The 16,416-nt window shown below is 43.9% G+C and overlaps 1 protein-coding gene across 4 annotated transcripts; it reads right to left on the minus strand.

Moving 5' to 3' along the window:
- Positions 1-1,273: 1,273 nt before the first annotated feature.
- Positions 1,274-16,259, minus strand: Gde1 (glycerophosphodiester phosphodiesterase 1). 4 transcript variants are annotated; one of them, XM_027940553.2, is made up of 6 exons: positions 15,875-16,259; positions 10,736-10,911; positions 8,390-8,495; positions 5,743-5,835; positions 4,853-5,064; positions 1,274-3,077 (listed from the first exon to the last, which is right to left on the minus strand). In XM_027940553.2, the coding sequence occupies exons 1-6, from the start codon at positions 16,133-16,135 to the stop codon at positions 2,930-2,932; spliced, it is 996 nt and encodes a 331-aa protein (XP_027796354.1). In that variant the 5' UTR covers positions 16,136-16,259; the 3' UTR covers positions 1,274-2,929. The 4 variants fall into 4 exon arrangements, with proteins under 4 accessions (XP_027796354.1, XP_027796357.1, XP_027796355.1 ...); XM_027940556.2 differs by having other exon boundaries at positions 10,736-10,907; positions 15,875-15,948; XM_027940554.2 differs by lacking the exon at positions 15,875-16,259 and adding an exon at positions 11,249-11,268.
- Between the last annotated feature and the right edge of the window lie 157 nt (positions 16,260-16,416).

The raw sequence follows: 16,416 nt of genomic DNA on the forward strand, positions 1-16,416 counted from the left end.
ACCCTGTCTATAAATAAATAATTTTTTAAAAAGGGCTGGGGCTCAGTGGTAAAGCACCCCCTGGATTAAATCCCCTGTATCAAAAAGAAAAAGTGATGAATGCCTTACACCCGTGTTGAGTCGGGGTTCCCCCCAAACACCAGTGTGTGTTTTCCAACTTGGGGACCTCATTCTCAGGTAAATCCTAATCTGTGAGGTTGGGGATGGGGTCCGAGTCTGCATCTCTAACAAGTGCTGTGGGTCTGAGGACCTCGCTCTGAGTTGTGCACATCTTTTTTCTTTATCTTCCTAGCAGTCGTGTTCTGCCAACATGTTTTCCAAAAACACTTCTGATTACTTTTTGGTTGAACCTCATCACATTGTCGCTAGGAGGCAATGGGCCAGTGCTGTGATTACCATTTGACAGATGAGAACTTGGGCACACACACAGGGAGGTGCTGTGTCTAAGGTCTCACAGCTAGTTAGTGACAGAATGGAGGACTCGCTTGGATGGGTTTCTCTAGCTCCATGGTTCCCAGACTTGAGGGACCCTGGGAGGAGCTTACTGAAACACTAACCACCGGGCCACAAGCAGAGTTTCTGATGCTGGGCTGGGATTTGAGAATTTGTATTTCTAACAACCCCCCGCCCAACAGTGAATACTTTATCCCAGCTGATTCCCAACCTCTTCATATTCAGTGTTGTACTATTAAATTTTGAGTAGAAGAAATGGGGTCACCAGTCTTCAGTAACTTTGACCAAAGAAGTCCCATAACCTCACCCAGACGTGATCATCAGTCTCTGCGAACAGGGGTCTCAGCGGTTGTTTGGAGCATGTCCATAACCCACACCCTGTCCTCGAAGCTGTGGTTTACCATCTTGTTGAAGCCCATTCCCAATTTAGGAAATTGTTAGGTGTAGCTTCACTGAGAAATTTGTATCTATTAAAAATACATCTGTGTGGGACAAATTCTTGCTGAAAAATTGTAGACACCAATCACCACATATGAATATGATTACTGTACAGTGAAGCAGTAGATTTCACAAGCTGCTGTTTTTGTTAGCTACTTCTGCAGCATTCTGGGGCTTACCAGGCAGTCCAATGAGCAGCAGAGGATGTAAGCTCCACCTGCATTGATTTTCTCTTGGAAAGAATACTACCATGTTTTTGGCCAGCCCCTCCTTGATTATACTGAACCATGAATCTTATCTACAACCCTGAATTTTTGTCTCACTCTATAACTATTCCCAGTTTCCCTGAGGAAGCTTCCACTTGGATATATTCCATAACGCATTCCTTCAACAAACGTTTATTGAGCATTTATTATATGACTGACCCTATAAGAGGTGCTGGCAATGATTTAAGATATTTCTCAGTATTGAGTCCCTGCTATGAGCCAGAAATGATAATAAACAAGGGGCAAGAATGTGAGCTCTGGCCAGTGGCACATGCCCATAACCCCAGCCATTTGGGAGGCTGAGACAAGAGGATCACAAGTTCAAAGCCAACCTCAGCAACTTCGTGAGACCCTAAGCAACTTAGACCCTGTCTCAAAAAAAAAGTGATTTCTGGAATTAGATCATCTGGGTTTGAGTCCCGATATTCATCACTGCTCTCTGTGACTTTAGGCAAGTTACTGAACTTCCCTGTGCTCTGGTTTCTTTTACTGTGAAATGTGATTATAATGATACCTACAGGTCAAATACACAAGAAACACTTGAAACAGATCCAATACATGGTAGGCAGTCAGTGGTAATTAACAAGCATTTACATGTACTCATTTAATCATGAGGAGGTACTCTACATACTACCCCACATCAGACTTGGCTTTCTCTGATCATAAATTCTATTATTTTTAAACTCTGTATTAAGCCTGCCAAGGAAGTGTTTAGCAGTACTTATTAATGTCTTCATTGTTTATTCAAATCCCTGGATATTCTTGTGGAAAAGAGCTGTGACCTAGAGTCAGACCTCCCTGGATTTGAACCCCCAACTGAACTGTGGACTTGGAGACCTTGGGAAAGTGCCTCAGTTTCCTCATCAGTAAAATGAGAATAATAACACTTCTATCTATAATCTTTGTAAGGGTTCAATGTCAGGCATGTTAAAACCCTGGCACTGTTCCTGGCCTATAATAGACAAGAAATTTTGGTTATCATGAGATGGAGCTTGGCTACATCACCAGCTGTGAGGTTCTGAGGCTGCCCACCTTGTGCACAAATTTTGGTATTTTCATTTGTAAAATACGGATAAGCCTAGAGGTTCCTGGGAGCTGCCTCCTGCACCTCCACAGCGCACCTCTGCCCCCTGGTGGTTGGCAGCTCTCATTCGAGATGCTGTCAGATTCCTCCCGTTGGTTCCAAGGCTTCTCTCCCTGTGGCTGCTGCACACTGAAGCCTCACCTGAGCGGCTTCCCCAAGTTCCTTAGGGCCTCAGAATGTGATGCTGGCTACACAGTTTTCCTCTTGTGCTCCTTTTAATGACTTTATTAGTATGGTCACAAGTTTGACATCTATAGCACACTGTTAACAGAGCTGAATACAAATATTTCAAGTAAGTAAATTACTTAGATGTGGCAAGTTTTAAAATGTCAACTCCAAGTGATCATGCAAGTCCCATGCACTACGTCTGAATCCCGACCGCACAGCTCGTCTTGTGCTTATCCTGACTGGGTCTGGGTGTGGGCCTCAGCTGGGTCGGGGCGGGGCTGCTGTGCCTTTTTTCAGATCCAGATTTTCAAGAGCGACAGTGTTGAACTTGGGCATTCCATGGAGCATGGCAACACCAGGGTTTAATTTGTTCAGGTAAATATGTAATCACCCACTATTGCTTGCCCTGTTGCTTGGCAACCTGATCCCCCAGGGCTTGGGCTAGCACAAAGGGTATTTGGATCTCCCTGCATGAGGCCGACAGGCAGTTTCTGAACCTGTGTGTCCCCAGGATAAAAGTCTAGACCTGCGGGGGACAGTCTTCCAACATGCTGTCGGTGATGTAGCTGGAACCAAGGTGGGATTCGTAGTAATTTTTTTCATCAAAGGTATTGACAGTCCAACCAACGACCTGGATTCCTTTAGCTGACCACTTCCTCAAATAGTCCCTGAAGAACAAGAAAAACCAATCCTGTTAGACATTCACTGAGTGCAAAAGTGCCCAGAGAGAACTGCTGGCGGGCTCTGCACCTCCACCGCTACAGGGGCCCACTGATGACTCCCCCTTCCCAACAGATGCCCTCGACACAGCCACTGCAGGCCAGATGGGGCGTGGTCCCTGCCTCACCTCATGCCACCCTGCCTGTCTTTTCTGTATTGCAAAATATTGCTTCCCTCTCAGTTCCTGGAAAGACCGTGCTTCTCCTGCCCAGTCCCCGCTCACCCAGCAGCTCTCAGCTTAGCCAGGCCGCACCCCGAGATAGAAGCTTTCCCTCCTTCCTTTCTTCTTTTCGTTTTGTGAGCATAACTTTGTTTCCTCCCCACTCCTCATTCTAATGACTAACTATAGAATTATGTAAAATGCATGGACTTTTCTCTGTGGAAAGGTCACAGTGAAAAAGGTAATGGTCAAAAAAAGCTTAAAGCTGGCTGGGGAGGCTGAGGCAGGAGGATCGCGAGTTCAAAGCCAGCCCCAGCAACAGCGAGGCGCTAAGCCACTCAGTGAGACCCTGTCTCTAAATAAAATACAAAATAGGGCTGGGGACATGGCTCAGTGGTTAAGCGCCCCTGAGTTCAATCCCTGGAGTCACTCCCTACCAAAAAAAGAAAGAGATAAAGCAGAGACTGGCTTTGATGAAAACCAGGCAGCAGACCTTCAAATAGCAAGTTTCCCCCGGCACCCACCTGCCTGAGACCAAGGTAACAACCCCACAAAGACCCTGTGTGAATCCCTCAGCGGCTCTGTGGGAGGTGGACACAGGTGTGACCATCCACCCTCCAGCATGCCAGCTTGTTGGGGTTTTGTTTTAGTTTTACCTTTATTTTACATTTACGTGGTGCTGAGGATCATGGAACCAGCGCCTTGTGCAGGCCAGGCGCGTGCGCTACCGCTGAGCCCCAGCCCCAGCCCCCAGCTTGTTGTTAATAAGAGACCAGGGCTTTGTTTCTTCACTGCGTCTTCAGTTTCTTCATAGAGCTCCTTGTAATACTCCAGGCAATAACCACACATTGACTGAACATGCTTAGACCACGTGACCCTTACAACTCTAACTAGGAGAGACACAGCTCGAAAACTGCCAAAAGAAAGACCCCAAGACTGCTGGCCGTTTAGGTAACAGTCTCTTGGCAGAGATGGGGTGGAGCCTACAGGGTTGGAGGGAGCCTGAAAGACGGAGGGATAGGGCTGGGACTCACAGGATGTCTTTGCTATGGCTCTGCCCTGGATCCTGGATTCATTTTAACAGGGAGCCAATTCAGAAAACACGCAATCCCTCTTTTACCACAGTTTTCATTTTTTTCTTTAAGATGCGCTAAAAAGCCATGAATATCTGCTCAACCTTTTTTTGGGGGGTGGGCGGCACATCAGAGATTGAACCCAGAGACACTTTACCACTGAGCTACATCCATAACTTCCTATTTATAAGTTTGAGAAAAGGTCTTGCTAAGTTGCTGAGGTTGGCTTTGAACTTGTGATCCTCCTGCCTCAGCCTTCTGAATTGCTGGGGTTACAGGCCTGCGCCACCAAGTCCAGCTCGACCTGTTTTGAATGAGTGAGATATACCTGAACTTTTCCCTCCTGTGGAGCTGGTGGCCTCCCAGTTTCACAGAGATAGTGGCCTGGTGGGTCCAAACCAATCCAGGATGTCCACTTCCTTAATCCTTCCATCCCAGAAAGAACATTCAGGAAATGTGTCAGGAGAAGATAAAAAGCTTCCCAACTTACGGGGATACAAAATCCTTCTGCATGAGGAAAGCGGAAATCCCACACAGGTACCACAGGATGTTATGCATGCTCCAATCGAGCAAAATGTCCATTACTACAAACAGGAACTGCTTCCAGACACCACTGTAGCGTGGTTTCCCATCCTCTGTGTGGCTCAGGCTCCAAGGTCTGTGAGTTAAAGCTGTTATTACATTCTGATCCGTTTGTCTCATCTGAAATGAATTTCGTAAAATAAAATAATTATGTCTTAAGTCTAAAACTTCTCAGTTTAAATTTAGCCAAAGTTCTCATTCTGATGAGGTGGCCAAGGGAGCCTGCCTCGTGTCCACTTTCTAAGTTCTCTGTCATAAACCCTTTGAGGAAATGCACGTAAATGTAGGCACTGGATGTGTAGAATACACAAGAGCCCTTTCACAAAGAACCGTAATCCTACCTTTACCATGAAAAAAATCACAATTGCAGGATAAATATTCAGAAGGTCACAAAAATAAACTTTTAATGGATTCCTGATTCTCATTTCTGGCCAGAGATAATCAGAACTCAATTAGGATGGACCCATGGTCCATTAGCTCTGATCCTTTCTCCACGACAACAGGCTGAGAAGAGCTGTGGGGAGGCGAGAAGGTGTGAGGAGAAAGGGGCTGTGAGGAGCGAATGGGTGAGCGGGGCGGTAAGGAGAGTGGGTGGAGCCTTCCCCTGCGCTCTCCGGCTCCTCTGCAGAATGCCTCGGACAGTTTAAAGGCCTCTGTGACCAAGGAAGGTTGGGAACAGTGTTCCCAACAGCTGGAAGCCCCGGGCATGCTGATGATGGCTTGCACCAGCCCAGGCTCTTCTCTGTTGTTGGAGAATGCTTAACGCACGCTACGTACAAGAACAACTCGGAATTTTACCTTATAGATAACTTCTGGCAAGAATGAGGAGACCATACTATTATTATATAGTTGTGGATACTCCATATATATTTTCTTTAGAGCATCAGTGGCCTGTAAAATAGAGAGATTCATATATTTAAAATCTATTCAAATGTGACAGCCCAGTCAGTCACCATCCACGTGTGAAGCACAGCCCTGCTGCATAAACGAGGAGTCTACCAATATCAAATGGAGATGCTCAAAGTGCTGGTTGCTTGTGCTCCCCACACAAACAAACGCACACCAGTCAGACCAGGAAGCAGCCAGGGCGGCTGCTCTGCCCTCTGGGTGGAGGGCTCGCCGCTGTGTCATGTTTTGGAAGGTGGCAGGTTGGAGGCTAGAGGGTGGAATCAAATTTTTAAAATCCTTTCCTTGTACCCTGTTTTGGGTACTAGGAACAGTCCTTTTTTGGGGGGGAGGGGGGTGGGTACCAGGGATTGAACTCAGGGCACTCCACTAAGCCACACCCCCATCCCTATTTTGGATTTTATTTAGAGACAGGGCCTCACTGAGTTGCTTAGCACCTTGCCTTTGCTGAGGCTGGCTTTGAACTCGCGACCCTCCTGTCTCAGCCTCCAGAGTTGCTGGGATTACAGGTGTGTGCTAGTGCACCCAGCTAGGAACAGCCCTTTTATGTCCACAATTTAGCGCCCTCTGCCTCTTCCAGATCAAGTCTGAGCCAACAGGCTGGGAACTACAGAGAGTAGATCTGCTCAGTCAGGGGGCTGAGAGGACCTATCACCCATCACCACTATGGAGGGATGAGGGGGAACTGGGAACAGATGGAGGTATTCCAACCCCTCTAAACAGCAGAGGTTAAAAAAAAAAAACAACTGCAGAAGTTTCTTTTTGTAGTAGTCTAGCTATTAAATGGGGAAGAAAGGATAGAATTTGGATACTGACATCACGTAGCCCTGGGGTTACAAGGGCAGCTAACATGACCAGGGTCCACCAGGCTCATGGGGAACGCAAGGCTGCTGCATCACAATGCTACATCCTGCTGATTTCTGGAATGTGGCACACGGCCACAGGGACTATAAGCAACAAATGTCTTCCCCTCAAAATGAAGAAAAAAGTATGCTCTTTCACATCATGCCTCTCCCTCACTAACGAACCCAAGCGCAGGCTGCAGGACCAGAGTGGTGTCCTGCTTTGAACTAACACACGTTCTTTGCCTACTCTACTCATTGACTGTTCTCTCCAACCCTATACGTAATTTCCTTTATTATTCCCATTTGTCCATGAGGAAACTGAAGCTCGTCAAGGTTGAAGTTACCCTGTAGCAAGTACACAGCTTGCTACAGGACACCAAAGCCATGATCTTGGCTACTAGGTTTCACCAGTAGCAACTTCCTACCAATTTGGTGATCGAGATCACTGTGTTCTAACCAGTCCTGGTGAACACCTATGAGCACCCATCCAGAAAACTCAAGTAGGTGGATGTTTTTCTAAAATTTTCTTCTTAATTTTCAATTATTTATTTTTTATTATTGTCAGAGAATAAGCATGGAGATAAGTTCGCTCTAGCTAAAATGTGGGACCTACTAGATTGCCAAATGTGGACAACACCATAAATAAAGCCTGATGTGCCCATTAAAGACACATGTTCCTTGAGGTTGGGGGCGAGCCTGCTTAGCATGTGGGAGGCCTGGCATTCAATCCCCAGCGCCAAAAAAAGACTTTCCCAATTCCACACAAGACACTTTCAGAATCCCTTCTGTAGACTGGGTGGCCCAGTCTATTTTTCAATAGGTATTCGAGCTGATCCTGACACAGATCAACTCGGAAACTTGGATGTACACAAGTATAAGTTTATCAGAATAGAAAATTAGTTATAACACTTTCCTTTTTCTTCAAAAATAGGAGTTTACTGTTATCTAGTTAGTCTACACCTTTGCTCATATTTCAGGCTTTAATACCTAGTTTAAACTATTTCCTGAGACTAGAAAAATATTTTTTTTTTGAATAATCAGAACTCTACATCAGTCGTTGACCATTACTGATTATAAATATTGCTAAGGGAAAAATACTCAAGCTGCCGAAATGGGGAAAAAGTATATATACTTGAAAAGTTGGTTGAGAACAAATGTAATTAGAATCATATTTTCATCAATTTCTACTGCAATATATTTTTTATGAGTAGAAACATATATTTTCTAATTAAAAAAATTTATTTAGGAATGTTATACACATTTGAAGAAAATGTGGTAATTTTCTGAAAGATTCAGAAGGACTGAAATCACTGACTGACAAAACTGTACACAACAGAAATAATACAGAGGGACACATCTATGTAAAAGGAATGTATTCTGTTAGCTACTATAAGCTTTAAATTCAAGAGTTTACTTCCATTAAGCAAATATAATTTGTAAAAAATGGGAAAAAAGAATAACAAAATATATAGCTAATTTTGGAAATGCATAGCAATTAACTGCATTTTTTTTAATATTTATTTTTTTTTAGTTGTAGTTGGACACAATACCTTTATTCCATTCATTTATTTTTATGTGGTGCTGAGGATCGAACCCAGGGCCCCGGGCATGCTAGGCGAGCACTCTACCGCTGAGCCACAATCCCAGCCCCTTAACTGTGTTTTTAACAAGGAAAAGTCCATGAATAAACATACCATACTTGCATGGCCTTTGACATCAAAGAAGATTGTGAGGTTGTAGTGCAGGCACTCGGCCACGGCTTCCCTCAAGGTAGGGATCTTTTCATTAGGGAAATCATTCCTGAGAGAGAGGGAAGAGGAGCGAGCATTGCAGGAAGAGAAGGAGAGGAATAGCCATTTTGCAAATGTCTCTCAAACAAAAGGAAAGAGGCCCCCCCCCCCCCCCCCCCCCGCAGCTTCCCCTCCCCGACCACCCCAGAGCCAAGGATGATTCACTATAGGTACTTGAACCAAGTTACGGATATTCTTGATCAAATAACAGCAACAAAAATAATTTAATATTTAGGAAACACTAAATTTCTACTGTAACTCTACTTGTCAAAGGAGAGCTCAGGGATTTAATTTTAAGAAAATCTCCCTAATAGAACCTTATGCAGAAGAAATTCCTGAAAATACATAAATCTATTAACTATACTACTGTACATTTAGTCAATTGAAACTGTTTAAAATAATTTTGTAATACATGATTTTCTGATACAGAAAATTAAGATTAAGAGCCTGACATATAAGAAATGGGCTTTTCCTTTCATTTCGCTCTACATAATTTAACTCTCTCTAGTTCAGAAAGATAGATTTGAATTTGTTGTTTCTTAGGCCAGTCTTGGTTTCCACGCCCACCTCTCAGGACATACACACTGAGTTTGATTCTAGAGAAGATACCTATGTTTCCTGGAGGTCCACAAGCTAATGATTTCATCTGGAGTCAAAGAAAATGCAACCTGCTCTAGTTGTGGATCCAAGATTGGTTGTTTTGAAGATAACAAGATAGTATATTGACTTTGATGTGATACCTTCTTAAATGACTTTTAAAGGTGCTGCTGACCCTAAGCTATGTTTTGCTTTGAAACTGACATCTGATTAGCTTCAGTGTTGTTGAACTATTAAAAACACCCTTCCCCTTACACATAGCAGAGCAATCAAATATTGGGTAACAGTAAAGAGCAATTCTAGCAGCCTGGATTCTGCATGTTCAGATGTGATCAATATTCTTTCCAGCTTACACTATGATTTTCTTTAGCTGCCTTTAGCTTCTTTCTGGTCCTAGAAAAATTAGGTCAGAATCACCTTTTATGGAGGACTATAAAATCCTCAATATTCAAGGAGTATTGATCATCCTCCAAGAACTGATATTATATGCAAATCAGTGAGCATACATTATTACAAAGAAGACAAGAGGAGGAATTTAAATAGCCACATTCTAAAGTAAATTACCCAGTATTATGACTCTAAGGATAAGTGAAACTGTTAATAGAGGGAAGGTTACAGGCTTGTGTGACTTAAGAAGTGCTTCATTGAAGTTAATAATTGACGGATGTGGATGTTCATCTCCCCCAAGGAATATTCCAAATATAGTAGTTTATTTGATCACAGAGCTGTTTACTTGTAGAAAACTTACAGGACTAGATCTGATATATGTGCTTTTGGAAGCTATGAGCTTAAATGTATCAGGAGGGGATCAAATTAAACATCTGAAAGTACTTTCAGCCTTATGGGGTTGAGAAACTGGGGGGCAACCAGAAATGACACAGTATGGCAGATTCTTCTTGGACTGGAAATTGAGATAGGCAGACTCTAGTCTTGGCTTCTTTATGAAGCCAAGTTATTTGCCCTTGAGTAAGTCATTTAACTTTTCTGGGATTATCTCTAAGAGCAGGATTAATCTAGACCTCTGACTCTTTTAAGTTTAAATTTATACCTTAATTGAAAAATTCGTTTCTCAGCTGTATTAGCCACATGTGGTGTTCAGTACCACATGTGGCTACTATATTGGACAAAGTCAATACAGAATACTTTCATTGTTTGCAGAAAGTTCTAAACAGCCCTATTTGGGATGATTTCTAGGATACGTTTTATACCTTAAATTTTATGATACCTCAGGGGTTGCTTATAAGGATCTGAAGAGTTTAAAGGGCTAGGTCAAATAGGGATGTTATTTGAAAGTCGGAGAGCACATGATTTGTTCCCTGGTACACTTGGAGCCAAGGAGACTGACAAGCAACTTCTTTCAGCCTCATGATTCTGTGATTAAAGTCACAGTACAAACTGTTGTTAGTGACTAAACTGAGTATTATCTTGAGAGTAATTCCAAGGCCAAATTTGGCCTCAGTGGGAAAGATTAAAAATATACATGCCATATTTCTGTTGTTCCTGGTGCCTGCTTATTCCTTGGGAAACCTGAATACAGTTCAAAACAAAACAACTCTCCTGAACAGAAGATGCAATTAGGAAGTGCCAGTGTCTAGCTGTGCTCTCCAATAAAGGACAGAAGATGATGGGTGTAAGTGACAGTAGATTACTTACCTAAGTCTATGGTTGGCTGCAGGGTTAAGTTTCCTAATTTGTTCAAACGTCAAATCACACAATCGGCCAGTCCCATCTGTCGTCCGATCCACAGTGTTGTCGTGCATCAGGACAGGAATCCCGTCGGAGGTGAACTCAATGTCCAGCTCCACACCTGTCGCTCCATTCTTAGCTGCCTTAACGAAAACATCGACAATGTCAATGTCCAGTGCTCGCGGACATCACTTTGCACAACTCACAAGACCGTCAGGGCTGGCTAAGTGGATGGCTGTCCTTGCTTACTCCTGTCCCTTCCTCTTCCAAAGGGCAGCGCGGGCTCATTTCTGTTTTCCGGGATGCTAACCTCACCTCAACTCTTACACTAAGGGGTTCCTGAAAAAAAAAATACTCACTTTCCCCACTCTTCCTACTGTCACAGTGACAGATGGGGAGACTTGGGACAAGTTTTCCTGGATGCTTTTAACTACTGGGTCATCAATGGCTTAAAATATTTAAACAAATTCCACTGTTTACCTACACACTCTGCTGGTACAGTACTGAGCACTCCCCTGTGCTTGTTATTAGTCAGATATCTCACTACTGTGGCCTCAACAAGATGAGTCAGGTTTTTGGTGGCTTAACTCCATCCTTGATAAGAGGAACACCAAGCCTGCATCTGGAGGAAACTACATCTTAACTTATGTGTGCAGCACTGGCTTTTGGTAAGTCTGATAAAGTATATCAGCATTTATCCAAAGAGAGAATTTAGGGCCAGGACTGCAGCTCAGTGGTAGAGCATTTGCCTAACGTGCATAAGGCCCTCGGTTCAATCCTTGGCACCACAAAAATAAATAAGTTTAAACACATAAAAAGAATTTGAACATTAAATTTGAGACACACTATCTAATGTTTGCTTCCCTGGCTTCCTCATAATGAAAATGTGAAATGTTTTCAATTAAAAAAAAGAAAAAAATCAAGATTTTAAAAATAAATAAATTTTACAAATCAAGATTTTTTTTCATTAAAAAAAATAGTTAAGTGTGGGGGGCTGCCCTGCCTGTGAGCTAGGCATCCCCTCTCAGCCTTGTGTAAAGGGGGTGTTGTTCTGACATCGCTGTGCGAAGCAAGTGGCCTTCACCTTCACTGCAGAGAAGTCTGCTTCAGCTCTGGACTTGAGCCTTACCCAACGGGATTGGGCAACCCCCCTTGAAACCTTATCCCCTGCCTTATTTGGTGTAGAATATTCTATCGAAAATCCTTTATTGTCTTTTCCCTATAAATAAAGCGATTCTGGGTACACTTGCTCTCTTGCCTTCCAGGGTGGAAGAGGACCCTTGAGGTCGCAGAGCAGTCCCGTCCTCGATGGGAAAATTACTTCAGTGTCCTGTGTTTCTCGCCTTTTCTTAGCTTAATGTTGCAGCCAGCTCTTTTGAACCTAGCTCATCTTGTCAGCGCCTTCGGTGGTGAGATTTAAGTCAGAGTCTACTGTACACATACATAGCTTATGTACAAATGTTAAAGGAAAAATAAAAAATGATAGCCAAGATTTATTAGGCCCATCCCCGCTTTGTGATACTGGGGATCAAACCCAGGGCCTCCCGTGTGCTGGGCCAGTGTTCTACCCCTGAGCCACACCTCCAGCCTTTATTGAGCCAGGCACTAATCTAAGTGCTTTAAGTGTATTAGCTCATTTGATCCTCAAAACCCAGCATTTCACAGATGAGGAAACTGAGACAAAGAAAGATTCAGAAATCTGCACAGGTAACAGGCTGGAGTGTGGCTGAGGCCGCACTCTGGCCCAGTAGGCCTTTCTACCAACATCACAGATAAGAGCTAAATTTCTCCTCTCCACTCTCCTCCCTTCCTTTCCAGAAGTAACAATTATCTTAAGTTGGTATGTATCATTCTTACTCCCTTTGTATATTATATACAAAGTATCTTTGTGTATTTACTAGACACTTAAGAGCCCATAAACACCAGGCAGCCTGTGGGAATACACAGTAAACCTTCCATGAGTAGCTACTGCTATTTACTGTGACCTCTTAAACATGGTTTTAAAAGAAATTTCGACAAATTTATTAAGTCATGTTCTTTACACATTTTTCTACCTTATTTAAATTTTTTTCTATCCCCACGTTATAGATTCTTCTAAGCTTCAAAATTAGATTTTCACATACATGTCTTTTCTGAGTTTATTAAAACCCAAAACAAAAGCTCAATAAAAGAAATATCACATTAGAGTTTCTGAGACCAGAACTTTCTAATGATGGCCTTGGGGGGGGGGGGGGAGGTTAGTACAGCTAACACAGCTGTTCAGTTTGTGATCATGGAGCATCTGGTTCTGCAGCATATTTTCCAGCTCTCATTCTAGTTACCAGATGGCCAGTGAAGCCGTCTCTTCCACACACATCTCTTGATACATGAGACAGTAATTTCCCTTATTGTTAAGAAGTTTGGGGCTGGGAGTGTAGCACAGTGTTAGGACACTTGCCTTCCACGTATAAGGCCCTGAGTTCTATCCCCAGCCACCCCCCCTCCCCCACAAAAGGATTTTATCTAATTGCAAGAGGAAACCACTGGACGATTTTTAATAAAGATAGGTTATAATCTGATTTATACTTTTAAAGTTGCATTTTGGCCCCCATGTGGAGAATGGACTGTGGGTATAATCTCACTCCTCTGCCACTGATTTTAAATAGTGTATCTGTTATTTGGAATATACTCATTTCACATTTATAAAGTTTTCCTCTCTTTATCTAGTTTATAACCTATTAAATTCTAGCACTGTCAGAATATCTGATTTTTCATATAGTAAAATATTTCAGAATATAAATTATGAGCTACAAATATGCAAAGAGATGAAGAACAGAAGAACAAAAAGCAAACTTCAAGGGACATAAGCTGTATATTTCTTTTTAAGTCAATACAGAGGACACAGTTTCATCTTTTATAGTCTTCACTTGGCAGTTAAATATTGTTACGACTAAAAAATTCTTTGATAATGACCTTATACTCTAGCAAGCTGAATTATCACATCTCATTTCCTCTTAAGACCAGCAATCAATTTGGCAAAATGTTTATTGTCATTATAATATTACATAAAGATGTGCTCAACATAGACATATAAGACATGAATAGAATTCAGCTGTAATTCTCTTGCAACACAACAGGATATGGAACCCTGTGTTTGTATGTGTATTTCACAAACTCGCTTCCTTGTTCATTTAATATGACTGACATACAGGCAAACACATTCTTGACCACACCACCACATCCACCAGTAAACACTTATGAATGCCTTCTGTACTCAGTTAATACTGAGATAGCCTTTAATACAACTTACGGAAAGTTAAGGTGAAATGGAAGCCAATGAAAATTATGTGTTTTTTTCTTCCGTTGTAATTTATCATTTTTCTTTTCATGACAATATACCCCCTCCCATATTCCTTCACTGACCTTTTTGAGTTTATGTACATTCATCAATATCTTTAGATTTACTTTTAAACAAGAGGCTAGAAAAGCTGCCCTCACTGTCTCCCATCAGAAAGAAAGAACCCAGGGGAGAGACACTTAAGAGAAGTTTAACTTGATACACAAAAACTCAGACGCCCTCTACTAATGCAGAGGTTGCCCCTCTTCAGACTTATTATTATTATTTTTTAACCTTTGCTCTGTTTTAAAGAATCAAGTCATCTTGGATTCTAGGCATCAATACCTTACATTAGTGGAAGTCTTACTAGGCCTTACCATATGTGGATTATCTCACTGAATCCTCAGATCCTACTTGGTAGACACCATTATTACTCCCATTTAACAGATGGAGAAACTGAGGTCTGCCCCAGGGTGCCTGCTTGTTGCTCCCTAGTCACCACCCATGGGCGATAAGTAACCTGCTCATTACACAACAGTTTCTGTCTCTAGCTGGATGAAGAAGGCCTGTCAGAAAGTCCATGCCTTACCTCCTGGGGCACATTCTAATCTACGACAGAGAACACTGGGACTTGGAATCAGAAGGCTGAATTCTAGAAGGAGCTGTGTGTTTGAGACAGTTTTTCCCACCTCTTCAGTGTTAAAATAATGTCTCAAAGAAACAAGAAGATTAGATACACACTTGTCCCTTGGTATGGGGGAATTCATTCTAGGACTGCCCATAGATATATCTGCATATGTCCTACAGATGTTCTCCCAAATACTTTAAATCATCTCTAAATTGCTTATAAAACGTGATGCAACCTAAAAGCTATGTAGTGTAATGTTCACTACAGATGCAATAAAAAAAAAAAAATTGTTTTTGAATCCAGGGATTCAAAACCCACAAATATGAGTACAGACTGCATTTACACAGATGCAAAAGTGCTTAATCCACTGAAAAATCCCTCTTATTATGAAGTTAGGAGAATGCCAAGATCTGGGAGCTATCATGATTCTCAGGAGTGCCTTGTGGAAAAGGGAAGCAAAAATTGACCGGGAGTCCAGGAGCCAAGTTGGTGTCACTGTAAATGTGTGTGTCTGGAGAGAAAGGTGATAAGGAAAACGACCCAGGTTAATTTAGGGGCCAAGCAAAGACATCTCATTTACTGATCAAGATCCTATTAGATCTGGTCCATTCCTCCTTCAATTCATGCACCGGATTTCGTTGTTCCTTTAAGTCAGACCACAGACTGGCGCCTCTGTCACTTTAACATTCCAATGTCATTCTCATCTCAGGACCTTTACCCTGCGATTTCCTTTTCTTGGAGCACATTATTTCCACCCCCCTTGGCTGGCTCCTTCTCCTGGTTCTGGATTCAGTTCAACTATCACTTCTTTTGAGAGGATCTCTCTAATACTCCCTCCCAGTCATTTTCTAATCTCACCACATTGCTACTTAATTGCACTTTTTCACTCTCTTAAAGTATCTCCTGTGTGAGTCTTTTCCCCCAAGCTGATAGAAGCCCAGGGAAAGCGGCGACCCTTTCCGCAGGGCGCGCAGGGGCCAGGTAAATAACTGCTGGGTTCTGTGAAGACCCGGGGCCCGAGGCTGCCCGGCGAGGGGGGTGGTCCAGGGGCGCTGCAATGCAACCGGGGTGGGCGGCCGGGAGAAGACCCCGGGGAGCTCGCAAGGACGTGGACAGGCCGGGCTCCAGGAGGGCCGAGGGGCGCGAGGCGTGGGGGGCTCACCTGCCGAATGGCCGCCAGCGTGTTCTCGGGCGCGTCGTGGCTGCCGCCGCGGTGGGCGATGGCGGAGATGCGGTCCCGGGGCTTGAGCACCTGCAGGGCCCTGTCGGACGGCACCTGCTCAAAGCTGAAGAAGCGCAGCAGGACGAAGAGGCTGCCGGTGAGGAGGCAGGCATTGAAGGGGCTGCGCGTCACCAGCAGCAGCAGCAGCAGCAGGAAGGAGAAGGGGCCCAGGAGGCCCCCCTGGTCCTCCCACAGCCACATGCCGGCGCCCGCACCGGCACGGACGGGAAGCCCGGACCCGCCGGGCTCCTGGAACCCGACGGCGAGAAGCGACCCGGAGAGGCCAAGGCACTGGCCGCAGCGAGCACCCTCCCACCGGACCAGCGCCGCACAATGGCGGCGGAAGACACCTCCAGGGAGGGAGCCCGCGGCCCAGCCAATCAGCGGCCGGGATCTCCAGCGCTAGGGGCGGAGCCGCTGCCATGGCAACGGGGCGGGCCCAGGCCCCAGGCTCGGGTTCCAAGCCGCCTTGGGCTCTCCCG

The sequence above is a fragment of the Marmota flaviventris genome, chromosome 19 (assembly GCF_047511675.1).
Source record: "Marmota flaviventris isolate mMarFla1 chromosome 19, mMarFla1.hap1, whole genome shotgun sequence".
NCBI classification, from domain to species: Eukaryota; Metazoa; Chordata; class Mammalia; order Rodentia; family Sciuridae; genus Marmota; species Marmota flaviventris.

What these genes read in the sequence shown, in the direction of transcription:
- Gde1 (XM_027940553.2), bottom strand. Translation starts at nt 16,135, where the DNA reads ATGTGGCTGTGGGAGGACCAGGGGGGCCTCCTGGGCCCCTTCTCCTTC. An exon ending in TCAAAGGCCATGCAAGTATG is followed by an intron (nt 5,836 to 8,389) that starts GTATGTTTATTC and finishes TCTATTTTACAG; the next exon opens with GCCACTGATGCTCTAAAGAA. An exon ending in CAGAAGGATTTTGTATCCCC is followed by an intron (nt 3,078 to 4,852) that starts GTAAGTTGGGAA and finishes CTTGTTCTTCAG; the next exon opens with GGACTATTTGAGGAAGTGGT.